General features: G+C 35.2%; 1 protein-coding gene across 11 annotated transcripts in view; it reads right to left on the bottom strand.

The window, feature by feature from the left end:
* The window catches only part of COG6 (component of oligomeric golgi complex 6), a 336,439-nt gene that overhangs the window by 298,051 nt on the left and 21,725 nt on the right, over nucleotides 1–16,663 (bottom strand). For all 11 annotated transcript variants that reach the window (XR_010837125.1, XR_010837124.1, XR_010837126.1 and 8 more), the window contains 5 exons: nucleotides 15,176–15,304; nucleotides 15,006–15,097; nucleotides 13,129–13,193; nucleotides 11,922–12,013; nucleotides 10,076–10,193 (listed from right to left, as the gene is read on the bottom strand). Coding sequence is in view for 4 of the 11 variants with exons in the window: in XM_059042152.2 (XP_058898135.1) it covers nucleotides 10,076–10,193; nucleotides 11,922–12,013; nucleotides 13,129–13,193; nucleotides 15,006–15,097; nucleotides 15,176–15,304 (496 nt within the window). In the remaining 7 variants the exon portion in view is untranslated. The remainder of the gene's footprint in view (nucleotides 1–10,075; nucleotides 10,194–11,921; nucleotides 12,014–13,128; nucleotides 13,194–15,005; nucleotides 15,098–15,175; nucleotides 15,305–16,663) is intronic.

Here is a 16,663-nt window from a genome sequence, read left to right as displayed (position 1 = left end):
GTGCAAAATGGCAGACATAAGTGCTACTTTATCAGCAATTAAATTAAATGTAAACATACTAACCAAAAAAGCAGAGGCTGGCAGATGGATAAAAGAAAAAAGAAATACATGACTCAACTATATGCTGTATTCAATAAACACACTTTAAAGACAAAAATAGATTGAAAGTAAAAGGACAGAAAAAGTTGTATCTTGCAAACAATAACCAAAAGAGTGCTAGAGTAGCTATACTAATTTCAGACAAAAAAGACTTTAAGACAAACACTGCTGCTAGAAAGGAGGGCATTTTATAATGTTTATTATAAAGAAGATACAACAACTATAAACATACATTCATCTAACAGAGCCAAAAAATACATGAAGCCAAAACTGACAAAACAGAAGGGAAAAGTATCTCGTGGTGAAGAAATAGTTATGTCGAGTTTCATACCTCCTTCGGTTTTGGTTCCTTTTTTTCTATTACATTCAAATAAGACTGAACTTAGAAAAACTCCAAAATATGAAGTCATCTTTATAAAAGTATTTTCTACCCATTCATCCAATTTAAAAAAGATATCTAGAATGTTGTTAAACTGATGGACGATGATTAACACAAGAATGTATTTAGCAGTCAATAAACACACAAAAAAACTGTTCAACATCATTAGCCTTCAGAAAAGTACAAATCACAAATGAAATACCACCACACAGCTTCCACAATAGCTAAAATGAAAGACCAACAATATCGAGTACTGGAGAGGATGTGGAGCAACGCAAATCCCCACACATTTCTGGTGGAGTAAACTGGTACAGCCACTTTGCAAAAATGCTTGGCAGAGCTATGAAAGCTATCAACCCAGATATTCCATTACTGTGTATACACACAAGACAAATGAAAACTTATGTCCACCAAAAGACATGTACAAGAATATGCACAGGCGCTTTATTTACAATATCTAAGAAACAGAAATAATACAAACATTCTATCAATAAACTGTAGTAAATTTGTATACTAGTATTATTACACCATGGTTAAAAAAACACAACATGGATGAATCTTACAGATATAATACGAAATGCAAGAAGTCAGACCCAAAAGACTTCACCTGTGTGAATTTACTTATGTGAATTTCAATAGCACATAAAAACAGGGAACAGAAGTCAAATGGTGATTGACTTTGGAGGGTTTTGACTGGGAAGGAGCATGAAGAAGCTTTCTGAGGTGCTGGAAATGTTTTATATGTCGATCTGGGTGATGATTAATGAACATATATACAAATACAAAAATTCAATGAACTTAAGATTTGTGTACTGTAAGTTTTATCTCCATCTACCCTGAAAGTTCATTTAGTCTTTTTTTGTTTATATTATGTAAATATTGATAATAAGGTTTTATAAAAATATCCAAAATTCAAGTGATTAATATTAATAATTATAAGGCACAAAAGAACTTTATGAAAGATATATATCATAACTTTTATGTACATTTCCCAACTATTAAAGTTGAAGTATAAAGAAAAATTTCACATTTAAAAGCATTTGGTCTACTGAAAACTTCATATTCTATATATTAGAACCTCTCTCTTTTTTTAATGTATAGAGCTATAATACTGAACAAAGTTCTCATTCTTCTTGTGACTGTTTACTACATTTTTTATCCCTTTTGTAGATACATGCCCTGACTATTAGAGGAAAATGAAAAGGTTGCACCATAAAAGTTCCAAAAGCTGTTTTTACCTCATTCCACTGCCAACTTTAGTTTTATTCTTTGAAATATCTTCCATTTAAGGTCCTCCAATTTTCTGTACTGTAGCTTCTTAGACCACTTGCCCATGTGCTTTCAAAAAATAAAATCAACACCAAAACCCCTCATATATTTTTAATACATACTTTAATTTTTTTAATTAATTAATTAATTAATTAAAATTTTTTGGCTGTGCTGGGTCTTCGCTGCTGCACCCTGGCTTTCTCTAGTTGTGGAGAGCGGGGGCTACTCTTCATTGCAGTACGCAGGCTTCTCAATGTAGTGGCTTCTCTTGTTGCGGAGCATGGGCTCTAAGCATGTGGGCTCCCGTAGTTGTGGCACACGGGCTTAGTTGCTCTGCGGCATGTGGGATCTTCCCAGACCAGGGCTCAAACCCATGTCCCCTGCACCGGTGAGTGGATTCCCAACCACTGCGCCACAGGGGAAGCCCAAAAACCCTATTTTTAAATTAACTGCCTCATTTTATATATAGACTCCTTTCACTCTAAATACATACATGTTCCAGTAATTAACAGTAAATGGAACTAAAGTGTTTTTTTTAAAACCACTTTATTGAGGTATGATTGACATACAAAAAGCTGTAAATATTTAATGTACACAACTTGATGAATTTAGAGGTAAGTATATACCTGAAACCAAGTCCCCCTAAAACCAAGTTCCCTTACAGAGTTTATGAGTCACCTCTTTATCCAAAGCTTTACTCTCTTTCTTGTCCCGCCCCTGTTCCCCTCAGGATTGAGAAGTATCAAAGAAAAGGGGAGATTGAAACCAAGCAGGACCCTGTGAGGCCTTCCCAGGTACAAAAGCCCCTCCGTGTCCCCCATTTCTTGTTTGTAGAACAAAAGGCTTTAGTCTCCTAGGCCTTCTGTGAGTTGCAAAGAGCCGACCCAAGCAGTTAATGATCAGGACAACAGAGTCACAAGACTTCTAGTTCCTCCTGAAGGGATGTAGATAACAATCTGATGCGTACTTTGAGTTGTCCTGGAGAAACTAAGACCCCCATCCAGGTGGAGGAAGGTGACTACCTGCTGACCACAAGGACTAGACCTCAGACTGGTTGAAACCAGAAGGTTAAGATTCCCAAAACATCACCCTGTTGCCTTACCACCAACCAGCCAGAAGGTCTACAAGCTGATCACACATCCTAGGACCCTCTCCCTTAACACTGGGAATAATGTAAAACTCAAAATACTCATCTAAAAAAAGCACTTTTCAAACTTTAACATGCATATGAATGACCAGGGAATCTGGTTAAAATGCACATTCTGATTCAGTAGGTCTGGGGTGGGGCCTGAAATGTTTAATCTCAGATAAACTAATAAACTCCTAGGTGATGTCCAAGCTGCTGGTCCAAGTACTACAATTTGAACAGTAAAAAGAGATTCTAAACAGTAATGATATCCTAGAATTTATATCAAAATTGAAAGAGACCACTTAGGTTTTTTTTTCAGAGCTGGTCAAATCAATCCTGCCTACTATTAATTTGATATGGGTTTCATTTATGACATACCATACCTTTTAAATTAGAATTGTATTATTACTATAGTGAAAAGAATTTTAGAAAATGTCTCTCTAGCTAAAATGGATATGACATTGTATCTTTTGTACTACAGACACATATTCCCTTTAGACTTTGCTAGATTCACAGTTATGAATGTTTCAGGAGAGCCTGATAAGGAAGCGAGTATACATACTTGAATACTCAAGTGTTTCAAATGCTTTGTTAGGGAAAAGGTACATCTTTCAATAAAATAATGTCCTTGCATTTTCTTTTTTCATACTAAAGAATTAGTTCCCAAATATGTCTTTTTAAAAGCACAGAAGGAATCACGAAAAGAGTTCATCTCTGGCTATATTTATTTTAAAAACTGTTCTTAACAATTTTACTATCCACTTAAAATTCTATTAACAAAAATTTCCACTTGAGTGCTTTGCTAATGAAGGCCATTCTGCAGTGTTGTTTTCCTCATAAGGCTAGAATCTTCTTAGAAGAGATGAATGGTTTACAAGAGGCAGAATAAGATGAAGATATAATTAATATAAAATATGGAACATTAAAATTTGGTGAAGGAAAGGTAATTCCTGAAAGAAACCTGAAATGGCTGTATATATAAGCAACACATAAGCTGTAAACAGTATCATATTCCAATCTCAATTTAAGGTTACAATATCCCTAAATATGACCCAATCATATGTAAGAAAAACATTTCAGGGCACAATTATTGATGATAATGACAACAATAAATAACACTAATAGCCAAAACCCGTCACTGCTATAAACTCACATAGGCTGCAGTATTAATTGGTACTTAATATATTCAAATTATAATTCTTTCTTTCCCTGTTTTTATCCTATTCTATTCTCGGTTTTAACTGGAAGATACCATGCTTAAAACTTGCCTTTTATTAGCCATTTTATTTTCCTGCAACTCTCATTTTAACTTTATAAGAGAAATAAAGTATTTAAGAACTTAGTGGGGTTTCTGAGTGAAAATAAAATAAAATAAATGGATAACCATTTGGGAAAAATGAATATGATCCTTCATTCCCAGCATGGACAAAAATAAACTTCAGGTAGATTAAAAATTTGATATAAAAGTGAAACTACAGGAAGACCTAAGAACATACATTTAAATGAATTTATTAAATAATCAAACACTTTCCTACTGATAGATGCTAACTTTAGCATATAATAAATTCTACATGTATTTTCTTGTTGTGGGAAAGTTTTTGAAGTATGTTTTATGGCATGTTCCCAAAGAAGAAACAATAAGGAAAAAAAATGTTAGATTTTACTATGTAAACGTTAAAAGTGACGTATCAGAAACTACTACAAGCAAAATTAAACGGTACGTGATGACACGGAGAAAAGATTTATAATATATATGACAGATAATACTCTTAATGTATAAAAAATATCAGAAAATAACAAGATACAGCTTAGCAGGAAAATGGCAAAGGACATGAGAAAACAATTCCCAAACAGCCAATAAACATATTTTAAAATGTTCATTCTCACTAGAAAAACTGATATCTAAATTAAAAAAAAAAGATAGCACTTTTTGCTCATATTGGCAAAGGTATTTTAAAATGGCTATTATCCAACTTCGCAAAATTTGGCACTTCTGGTAGGAGACAGTATGGTAGATTTGAGAAAATAAGTGAAAGGAAGTTAAATATGTGGGGCTGCCTGAGGACATGCAGGATTGCTGGAGGGCTCTGGAGGAGCCCTTAACTATCTGGACAATCCCTTAACTATCATGGAGGGCTCTGCTGATGTTGGACACCAAATTTTTTTGTTTCCCAGTGCACATAAAATGTTTAAACTATACTTTAGTCTTTTAAGGGTGCAATGGCATTATGTCTAAAAAACAATGTATATGACAATTTAAAACTACAAAGCAAAAAACCAATTACAATAATAACATTAAAGATCACTGATCACACAGAACACCGTAAACAAATAATATTGAAAAGTTGGAAATATTGTGAGAATTAACTAAAATGTGACACAAAGACATGAAATGAGCAAATGCTGTTGGAAAATGGCACCAGTAGACTTGCTAAACACAGAGTTGCCACAAAACTTCAATTTGTTAAAAAAAAAATGCAATTATCTGCAAAGTGCAATAAAGAGAAGCACGATAAAATGAGGTAATGCCTGCACTATGTTAAACAGAAGTGGCAAAAGTGGGCATCCTTCACTTGTTCCTGATCTTAAACGAAAAGTTTTAAGTCTTACACTATTGAATATAATGTTAGCTGTGGGTTTTTCATGTATGGCATTTAATATGTTGCAGTAGTTTCCCTCTATTCCTAGTTTGTTGAGTATTTTTATGATAAAAGTGTTGAATTTTGTCAAATGCTTTTTCTGCATCAATTGAGATGATCATGTGATTTTTTTCCCCCTTTGTTCTGTTACTGTGGTAATTATACTGACTGACTTTCATAGGCTGAACTATCCTTGCATTCCAGGGATAAATCCCAGTTGATCATGCTGTAGAGTCTTCTTTAAAGGCTTCCTTATTTGGTTTGCTAGTTATTATACTTTTCAACTCCAGAATTTCTTTTTGGTTTCCCTTGAGATTTTTCTACCTGTAATAGATATTTCCATTTTGTTCATATGCTGTTCTCTTGACTCATCTTTAACATGACTGTTTTAAAGTCTCTGTCTAGTAGATATGCCATCAGGTCTTTTTCAGGAATGGTTTCTGTTGATTTTTTTTTCCCTTTGAATGGGCCATATTTTCCTGTTCCTTTGTGTGCCTTGTGATTTTTTTTGTTGTTGAAAACAACATTTGAATGTAATAATTTAACCCTGGAAATCAGATTCTTCCCCTCCTCCAGGGATGCCATTTTCTGTTACTACTTTGGGTTTTTTTAAAAAAATTGTTGTAGGCTCTCTCTGAGCCAAGGATCAGGTTGAGGTATAAACTGAAGTTCTTCTCAGGTCTTTCTGAGCCTGCTCCTTTCCCTGAACAAGTGGTCACTTTCTAATTTTCCTCATATATACAGTTGCTTTTGAATGCCCTAGACTTCAATGTCCGACTCCCAAAATGGGAAAAAGAAAAAAATTAAGGGGGTGGAAAAATGCACTAGCCTTTGAAATCCCGAGGAAGTCACGTTAGCCAGAGAAGGAGGTGTCTGACACAATGGGGAGGTGCAAAAACAATGGCCACCCTCCTCTTCACAACTCTGGGATGAGAGCACAGATCCCAGAAGTTTAGAGGACAGTGTCCTCCTTTTTGTTCACCCTGGCTCTACAAGCTGTGTGCAAGGTGCTCAAGGAACAAGCGTACAGCTGCCTGCCACAGCACTGGGGGTGGAAGATGGGTAGTCGCAACTATGCTAAGAGTTGAAGTCGACCAAAATTGACTGCAATTTATCACTATTCAAGCCTTCCCCTAGAAACTGCAATTCTTCAATAGACTCCAGAGTTCCAAAATAGTTACATTAGACAAATACTGCTAGTGCAACTGTCATCTAGGTGGGGTGACAGATTCCTGGTGCTTCCTACTTTGCCATCTTCCCTGAAAATTACCGATCTTTGTATATTGATCTTGTCACCAATTACCTTTCTAAATCCATTTACTAGTTCTACAACTTTTCAATTAATTCTCTTGGTTTCTGAAGTACAGTCAGAACATCCACAAATAATCTAATATTTCTTCCTTTAAAATATTTATATCTGTCATTTCTTTATCTGGACTTTCTATTATTTAAACGTGTTATTGGCAAATATTCTTTCCTTGTTCTTTCTTGACTTAAATAGAATATATTACTAGTGCTTGTATGTTAATCATGAGGTTGGCTGTTAGTTTTATTAATCTTTATATGGTTAAGTATTTTTACTTTTTTATTTACTAATATTTTCCCCTCAACAATTTAATTAAATATAATGAGAACATAATTTAACATTGAAACATTTAATATATTTCCTAACACTGAAATATTCTTATATTCCTGGGAATAACCAATACTTGGTTTTAATATATTGCTGGATTTATTTTTACAATCCTTTTTAAAAACTTAAGTGACTGATTTGAGGTTTTCACTTTTGTACTGTCTTTAAAAGGTTTTTATGTCAGTGTTACTCCACCTAAAAGGAATTGGGAAGCTTCCCATATTTTTCTGTGTTCTGGAGAATTCTGTTCTTTGTAGGTGTAAATAAAGCTATCTATATAACCTGAATTAAGTCTAGCAGTATGTTCATTAATAATTTTTCTTTCCTCCCTGGGTGTATTCAAGTTTCCTACCTCATTCTGAATCAATTTTTTGTCAATTTTATTTTCTTAAAATCATCCTTTTAATATATATTAGAATAAAATTTATATATTTTAATACAGTATTCTCTAGTAAGTTTAATCCTCATCTCTGGTTATTATCTCTAATTCTGATATTATAATTTTAAATTTTATTTTTTCCTTGGTTAAAGAATTGCTAGAAGATTGTCAATTTTGTTGACCTTTTCAACAAATAATCAATTTTGTTTTCCTGTTTCCTAATTTATCACAGAAATATAGTTCCATCTTTCCTTTTACCATTTTGCTTTATTATTCTCTTTCAATTTTCATAATAAGAATGCCTACTACATTTTACTTACAGTTTTTAGCCCAGATGTTTTCCAATTGGTAAAGCTTTGGGTAACACGCTCATGTGTGTTTCCCATATTGCAGTTTGGCTCTTGTCCCCACCACATGAATAAAACTGCCCTCAGTAAGTCACGGATCATCTATATACTGACAAAGATAACAAACCTGCCACCCTTGTTTTACTAGAACTCTTCATATAGTATCTGTCATCAACTATGCTCTCCTTCTTGAAATTCTATTCTCTTGGCTTTTCTGACACAACCCTCTTCTCATTTCTCTCCTGCCTCTCCAATCATCCTTCCTCAGCATTCTATCATGGTACGGCTTAGTTTCTTCTCTTAAATGTCACTGTTTCTCAAGACTGTGTGTCCTGGAAGCTCTACTCTTATTAAACGTGATTCCTAGTGACCTCAGACAAACACATGGATTCAACTATCTTTTACATGCAAAACTCCATAAATCCAAATGTACAGCTCCCTATTAGATCAGACTGATTGCAGAAGGATATCCCACAAGAATCTTGTCTAACTTAGACAATAACATCATCTTTATTCCCCCAGTTTTACACTTTCTCTCTATTCCAGATACTTGTGATTAGTATCAATATTCCCAGATTGGTAACTTGGGAATTATTTTAGAACTCTTCCCTCTCATTTAACCACATTCAAGCAGTCACCAACTTTTGAAGGTTTACCTTTAGCCCTCAAGAATCTGTCCCCTTATGGCTCTTCCTTAAAGTATGTCTTTTCATAAAAACTACTTCGACAATCCCTTAACTATCTATCCTGTCTGCAACCTGGCTCTCTCCTATCTACATGCCACACCAGTTTCCAACTGATTTTTAATAAATGAAAATTTGTGTATTGATGACTCTTAAGCTTGCATATTCTATTCGTTCCCTCTACTTAGGATGACCTCTACCCACTCCTTTTTTTTACCTATCTAATCCCCCATGTCCTTCAAGTTCAATTCTTGTTAACTCCCTCTCTGGAAAGCTCCCTCTCTGTATATGCATATTATTATACATACCCTTCTTATTGTGCTAGCATAGCACCTTGGGCATGTCTTTCATAAAACATGTATTCTATAGTAATTGCTGATTTATTAAGCTATTTTCCATTAAAGGAAAAGTAACCTGAGACAAACAGACCTTGACTGTTTGCTTTGTACTCATTAGCAAGCAATGTTTGTTCACATTCAAAGTCTATATCGCGTATGAATGATTTTAGAAAAATTTTGTCTCAATAAGAACTCATGTAAACATGTCTATAATGAGAACTGATTAACTGTTAGTAAACTTCCTGTGATACAGGAAAACATATAAGGGAAATACTCCAGCTCCACAAATTCAGGCTGCTTTTCCAAAAAAATATGAGTCTTGCACAGGGGTCAGAAAGCAGACTCTTATTAAGGTTTCTCTGAGCTTAGGAATGTAAAAAAGACCAGGTACTTTGGATTGGATTGCTACTGACTGTTCCACATTATACTACAAACCTGTGTCTAATATAACCAGGCTGTTAGATAGACCAGTATAATTTAAAAAAAAAAAAAAAAGCCCAAATGGTGATTGTGATGCATCCTTGAAAAACTTGAGCCTTTAATAATGAAATAAAAACAACAAAGGATTTGATCATTATAAACCCATTCCTTAAGGTCTTTCCAATTTACTGCTGCACAACACAGTGCTCAACTTAAAATATTAGCTCTCACAGAACTCTTTCAGGTTTTTGTGGGAGTTTTTTGTTATCTTGTTTGTTTTTGTGGGAGTTTTTTGTTATCTTGTTTGTTTCCATAATTAATTACAGTATATAACTCAAAGGAACATAAATTTCATAAGGACAAAGCTGGACCAAGAGTGTAAAACTTAAGTAAGCTGTTTAGAAAAAACATTTAGTAAAAGTTCAAGTTTTCCAATCTGTATGTCATTTTAGCCCTGACCTATTAAATACAGTAAGTTTGCTTTAATTACAAATTTTTGGTTATTGAAAAATGGTAGTGAAACTAGGGCTTGAGATTCTACCACTAATTATGACTCAAAATTACACTGTTCCAGGAACAGATTATAAGCCTACATCCTGTAAGCCGCCTCAAAATGGATTTTGTTGTTCACAGGAAGAACTCAAAAGAACGCTGAATGGAATGGGAAAAAACTGTCACCAATATGGAACAGTAAAACAACATTTTTAAATGTGAAAAACTCACATTCACATAGTTTAAGAATTGCATTTTGCAAACGTACCTTGTCCATTAATTTGCTGGCATGAAGACTCAAGCTACTGAAGAATATTTTTTTGCTCAGCAAATGCATTTCTTCGATGGTAGTCAACAATGTAGTTGCACTATTTCCAACAATGCCACTAAAAGCAAAGAATATTTCAGACTGCAAAACAGGCCAAAACAACCCAGCTCTTTAACTGAGTAGAATTCTTTAAAAAGATCTAGATTTAAATTAAAGTTTTTATATAGAATATAACCTGTGAATTAAAAACAATTACTCTAGTTTCATATAAAAATGAGGGGTTTTTTCCTTTTAAGTTAGGTGATGAACAAATGAAAACAAACTAGTGTTTTAAATATTTCACAATCTCTTAGAAAAGCAGTGGGTTAGAACAAACACTTATAATATGCAAACCCATGTCTCTATTTTTCCTCTATTATAGTAAATGCATGTTTTGATTATCCAAGATCTGATTTTAATTAATTTTAAGGAAGCCATTCCATCAATAGCTCTATTGAGAGAATAATTTTTATTAATACTGAGTTTTATAATTAAAACTGTTATACCGTATCAATAACACACCTGTAAATTATAAAGTTTCTCAATTTATTTATTTATTTATTTGTTTGTTTGCGGTACGCAGGCCTCTCACTGCCGTGGCCTCTCCCGTTGTGGAGCACAGGCTCCGGACGCACAGGCTCAGCGGCCATGGCTCAAGGGCCCAGCCGCTCCGCGGCATGTGGGATCTTCCCGGACCGGGGCACGAACCCATGTCCCCTGCATTGGCAGGCAGACTCTCAACCACTGCGCCACCAGGGAAGCCCCGCTTCTTAATTTTTATACAGCTAGCTAATAGCAATATATTTAGACTAATTACGAAAAATCTGATAACATTTTGAAATAATTATTCTACATTCCATAATTCTCAATTTTATATTACAAGGATATTTCTTAGACTTATCCAATGGGGTTTCTCATTTTTGGCAGAATGTAAGACAAGCATGTATATAAAACAACTCCCTATTTTATTCTTCTATTCATGTATTGAAAGTGACTCTTCTGTTCCTGATACTGGCATGCTTGATAAAAAGTAATTTTAAATCATTTTTTAATAGGCTAATATGAAAACTATCAAAAACATAGCTTGGAAGAACACTTTTAACACAACTACACATATAACATGGTCTTACAGTGACATCTACAATAAGGCTCAAGTGTACGTATACCACCAAAAGATATCTGCAAGGTGAAAATGAATGCAAATTTTGGAGTTGAAGATCATATTTTATCTGATTAAGAACCACTTATCTTATCTATAAAGTCACTTTTATTTAGAGAAGACAAGACAGCTATTACTTAGAGGAGATAAAGCTATCGTTCTATTTTATCACTAACAGAAAACTAAATGTTAAAGAAGAATTTATGTAAACATCCAGAATAGGACATTTTACTAATTATGCCCTATTCTGAGTATAACATATAGTTGCTTTAGGTGCCATGGATCTCTTTTACTAATACAGGAGGACTCAAAAAATACTTATATTATAGACTTACACTGCTACATGTGAGAGAGAGAGAGAGAGAGAGAGAGAGAGAGAGAGAGAGAGAGAGAGAGAGTGTGTGTGTGTGTGTGTGTGTGTGTGTGTGTGTGTGTGTGTGTACTTATGCTTGGAGAAGACAGGGAAAAGGAAACGGACCTCAAAAGTACAGTATGTATAATATGCATATGATGATTCATATGGTGTGGAGGTTCAACTAGTTACACTTAGTCATGCATAGAATACACACACAAAACAATGACACTGTGTCCTAACTGAAATGAGGTGTCACATGGGATTTAACAAGCACATTTAACCATTCCACTTACCTGATTGTATGGTGATAAAATTTGAGGAGGTTAGAAATTTTATATAATAAAACTGCCCCAGGTTCAGCAACTATTACTTGTTCAATTCGAACCTATTAAAAGACATGTGAGAAAAAACTAAACATTTCCTAAAAGTGTAACTTTTCTTCATTAATCACATGTGGTATGAATAGCATTAAAAAGATTAAATTTTACTACTGCAGAAATCACAAAATTCCTTCTAAATAAAGAATTTCTGAATATTAAATCATAGAGGATGGTAAAACAACACAGAAACTTTAGCACAGATATGCTCTACAAAAAAATGATCCATTACCTACAGAATTTGGTTCAAGGCAATTGCTAACAGAAATAATCAATACAATGAGGTCATCTTGAGGTTTTTCACCAGCATATAATGGAATTTAGTTTAGCACTAAATTGCAAAGCAGCTGTTACATTCCTAAAAACAGATTATCAGTGAAAAGGTACTGCTCTATGAATGATTAAGGAAAAAAATGAAAAAAAAAAATCTTCTCTTGAAACGACTGCACCAAATTTCTTTCTATTAGAGAATAGAAAAGCAGATAAATCTTGAATTAGCACCAACCTTTTTGGCCAATTATAATACTGCCAGGGCAATATCTCAGATCTAGTTCAAGATTAACTTGATATGCTCAAGTTTCACTACTAGGAATCTTTTCTAATTAAAATCCATCCCTCACTAATCTTTCCCTTACTTTATATTCCCTAATTAACAAATACAATCTAAACCACACTGAATGCGCACACTTACATATTATATTACATCTATGTTTTTTAAGCTGCTGATAACAAATGTGTCTTCTTGTTTCCTAACTGGACTCTAAACACAGACATTGTGTTTTCTGGTTCTCTTACATCTCTGCAGCGTTTGCTAGAACAGTACATACACAAGAGATGTTCAATAAACAAATGCTTTTGAAAACATTTAGATTTTGGAGTATGTCATAATACCAACGAATGTGATTTGCTAAAATGATATTTTATAAATACATGTACATGAGTATACAAAAACCTCTTGCATAGAAAATTGGCAATGATTATCTTAAAATGCGTTTTATTACCCTACATTGTGTTAATATGACAAAATTGTGGCCTGAATTCAAGCTGCTGTTTCTTTAAAATCAGAATAAGTCATTAATTTAACCAGCTACCATATAACATATATAAAAACAAAATATTTTACCTTTAGAGGCCTGCACACACCTTCAGTAATATGTCCAACAACTTCCTGAATATTTTCTTCAACACCTACAATTAATTATAATATAACTAAAATTTTTTTCCATATTACACTTTGCTTCACATAAGTTCAAAAAATTAACAAACACTAATACATATGATTAATGGCATTAATAAACATTTAAAATAACAATTAACGATATTTTATTAAGTTTAGTATCTTTAGGACATTACTAATTATATTAATATGAGTCTAAAGCCCTAGCAATTGATTTGACTGTTGATTAGTGATTATTTCTTTGTGAAAAACAGTAAATGTATGAAAAAAAGACTGTGAAATTTATTAACTGAAGGAGATGATGTGAAGATGTATTAGCATTCGTTCCACAAACTCCTTACCCTAGGCAGTAGTGCTAAGCACACAAACTACGGGTATAAAGATGGAAAACACACCTTGCAATCTAATGGAAAAACCGACATTTACTGATTATTGACTATTTATCAAGGTCTGTACTGGGTACTTGACACGTACTGCTTATAACCACCTTCATTTTTTCAGATGCAGAGACTCAGGTTTAGCAGAATTCATGCCATTGCCACAGAATAACTTATGTCTAACTCCAATTATTTTCTTCCCACTTCTTAATGTTACCTCTCATGTAAATTTTCCTACATCTTTTAACAAATACATTCTTTTAAACTGGGTAATTAGCATAACAGAAAACAACTTTAGAAAGTGCAGACTTTGTGCCAACCTATCATATATGCTGAATCTAATCTCAATATCAAAGAGTTAAAAACAAGGAGGTTAAGTCCTGCACCCATTTCGTACACTGGCCTCTCCTGCAGATCACGTGCTGAAGCAGGATGGCGTGGGGCTGAGCTATTCAAAAATAGGTAAGTGATACCAGTCACAACATCTCTCTTCACTTCCTAGCAAAGCCAGAGCATCTTAATTACCCCTTCTACAACAGGCATCTTAAGGTAGTCACAACTAAGAAGATTTGAAATTCTGTAAAAATAATCATTTTTTCTTCTTTGAAATCAAGACCAAAATTTTAGGTACATATAGTACACAGCTAATTATCATTTATTTATTTATTTGGCTGCATCAGGTCTTAGTTGCAGCACGCTGGGTCTTCGTTGAGGCATGCAGGATCTTTTGTTGCGACGCACAGGCTCTTCACTGCAGCATGCAGGCTTCTCTCTAGTTGTGGTCCGCAGGCTCCAGGGCACATGGGCTCTGTAGTTTGCGGCACGCAGGCTCTCTAGTTGTGGCGCACGGGCTTAGTTGCCCCACAGCATGTGGGATCTTAGTTCCCTGACCAGGGATCAAACCTGCGTCCCCTGCATTGGAAGGCGGATTCTTCACCAGTGGACCACCAGGGAAGTCCCAGTACATAGGTAATTATTCAAAAAGCTTTAAAATAGTCACATGAGAATGAAAACTGGGGCTGGATAGTAGAAATGAAAGAAGTAGTAGCTTAACGACCTTAAGCCAGTCACTGACTGAGCCTGGGTACTCATAGATAAAATGAAGAGAACATCACCTTTTGCCTTTAAAGGATGAGATAATGTAGGCCAGGCACTCCAGAGATGCCTGAAAAGTGAAGCAGAGGGGTCTAGGCTTACAAGGAAAGGTCCCAAGGGTCCAGTATAAAAATGTGATCAGTTGTGTGACAAAATGAAAGTGATGGAAAAGAACGTCTATCAGCAGAAAAACGGGGAAACTAGAGACAGGAAGATTAATTAGGATGCTTATTAAATCACCTAGTGTGAAGAGTTTATCTCCATGAAGAAAACAGCAATAAGAACAGAAACAGAGAAGTCCTGCGTGATTTACTACATCTAGGCGTGAGCGGTAACAGTCAGAGGACCCACCTTGGGTAGTTACATGCTTTAAGAGAGCTTCAAGGTGTTCTTTTTCAGAAGCAGTAGCCTGATGGAGCCAAGCCAACATATCTCCTACATATCTAATGAAAAAACTAAATGTTAGTAAAGATTTCCTTCAGAAAAACATCGAATACTCCAATACTGTCTGACCACTATACCTCAAAGGGTCATGGGAATGCATTTCAATGGGTCTAGGGGTACCTCCTGGGCCCCCTCTTGTAAGAGCATCGATAAATCCACGAACAACTGTACTTCTTCTGGCTGTTCCAAACTCATCTAAGGTATACCTAGAAGAAACAAGTCATTAACAAACAGTTGCTTTTCTTCATAATGGGTACGTCAAACTATTCATGCACTTTCTAAGATATCTAAAGCTTTTTTACCCAATTCTCTCAAGCAATACTGTTTTAAACAACAAAAAATATTTATGAAATAACTTTATCATAATGATAATTCAACCTAAAGGTGCATCTTTTTATGCTTAAGAAAGAATGCTGGCATTTGGAATCAGTAACAGAGGTAATGGCAATAAGGGATAGAGCAGGGGATGTGGTAAAAGTAAAAAGACAAGGTGGAAACCTGGGACTCTTCAGGTTTCAGTGCCCCCCTTGCCCAAAACATGATGTTCCACTGCACACATAAGGCCTAATATCTAGTTCTCAGAGGCTGGTTACAGTTAGAACTCTACAATCCAAAATATAAGACTTTTCCTTCTACATTAAAAAATTCTCATTTATATTTATTCAACATTATCAAAATTTACCATCAAAATTTGTCTAAAATATACTACTCATATTTAAAAGCTTATTTTGACTCCAATGTTAAACATATGTTCCTTAAATTTACTGACCAACTATGCATACAGAGCAAATACTTTTACATATATTTACAAGTTATCCATTATGGTTGGGGGGAAAAAAAAGACTTTCGAAGGTGAGGAGTTTGTAGGAAAGAAAAGCTTTGAATGAAAGAATCAGACAATTTGGGATCAAATTATAGGATGGCTTAGAGTTACCAACAGTACCTGTTTCTTTGACTAGAACCAGCCTTTGTTTCCCATTATCACCACCCGATGCCCAATTGAAAGTTCTATTTTAAAAGTACATAGATGGGGCTTCCCTGGTGGCGCAGTGGTTGAGAGTCCGCCTGCCGATGCAGGGGACACGGGTTCGTGCCCTGGTCCGGGAGGATGCCACATGCCGCGGAGCGACTAAGCCCGTGAGCCATGGCCGCTGAGCCTGCGTGTCCGGAGCCTGTGCTCCGCAACGGGAGAGGCCACAACAGTGAGAGGCCCGCATACCGCAAAAAAAAAAAAAAAAAAAAAAAAAAAAAAAAAAAGTACATAGAGGGCTTCCCTGGTGGTGCAGTGGCTGAGAGTCCACCTGCTGATGCAGGGGACACGGGTTCGTGCCCCGGTCCGGGAAGATCCCACATGCCGCGGTGCGGCTGGGCCCGTGAGCCATGGCCGCTGAGCCTGCGCGTCTGGAGCCTGTGCTCCGCACCGGGAGAGGCCACAGCAGTGAGAGGCCCGAGTATCACAAAAAATAAATAAATATAAATAAATAAACAAAAGTATACAGGAAAACACAATATTATTTTTCATAGTCCAATGTCAGCAGATTCTAGACCAATTAACTTTTAAATCC

The sequence above is a fragment of the Kogia breviceps genome, chromosome 16, assembly GCF_026419965.1.
Source record: "Kogia breviceps isolate mKogBre1 chromosome 16, mKogBre1 haplotype 1, whole genome shotgun sequence".
In the NCBI taxonomy this organism is placed as follows: domain Eukaryota; kingdom Metazoa; phylum Chordata; class Mammalia; order Artiodactyla; family Physeteridae; genus Kogia; species Kogia breviceps.
This window is presented reverse-complemented; position numbering and strand designations above follow the sequence as displayed.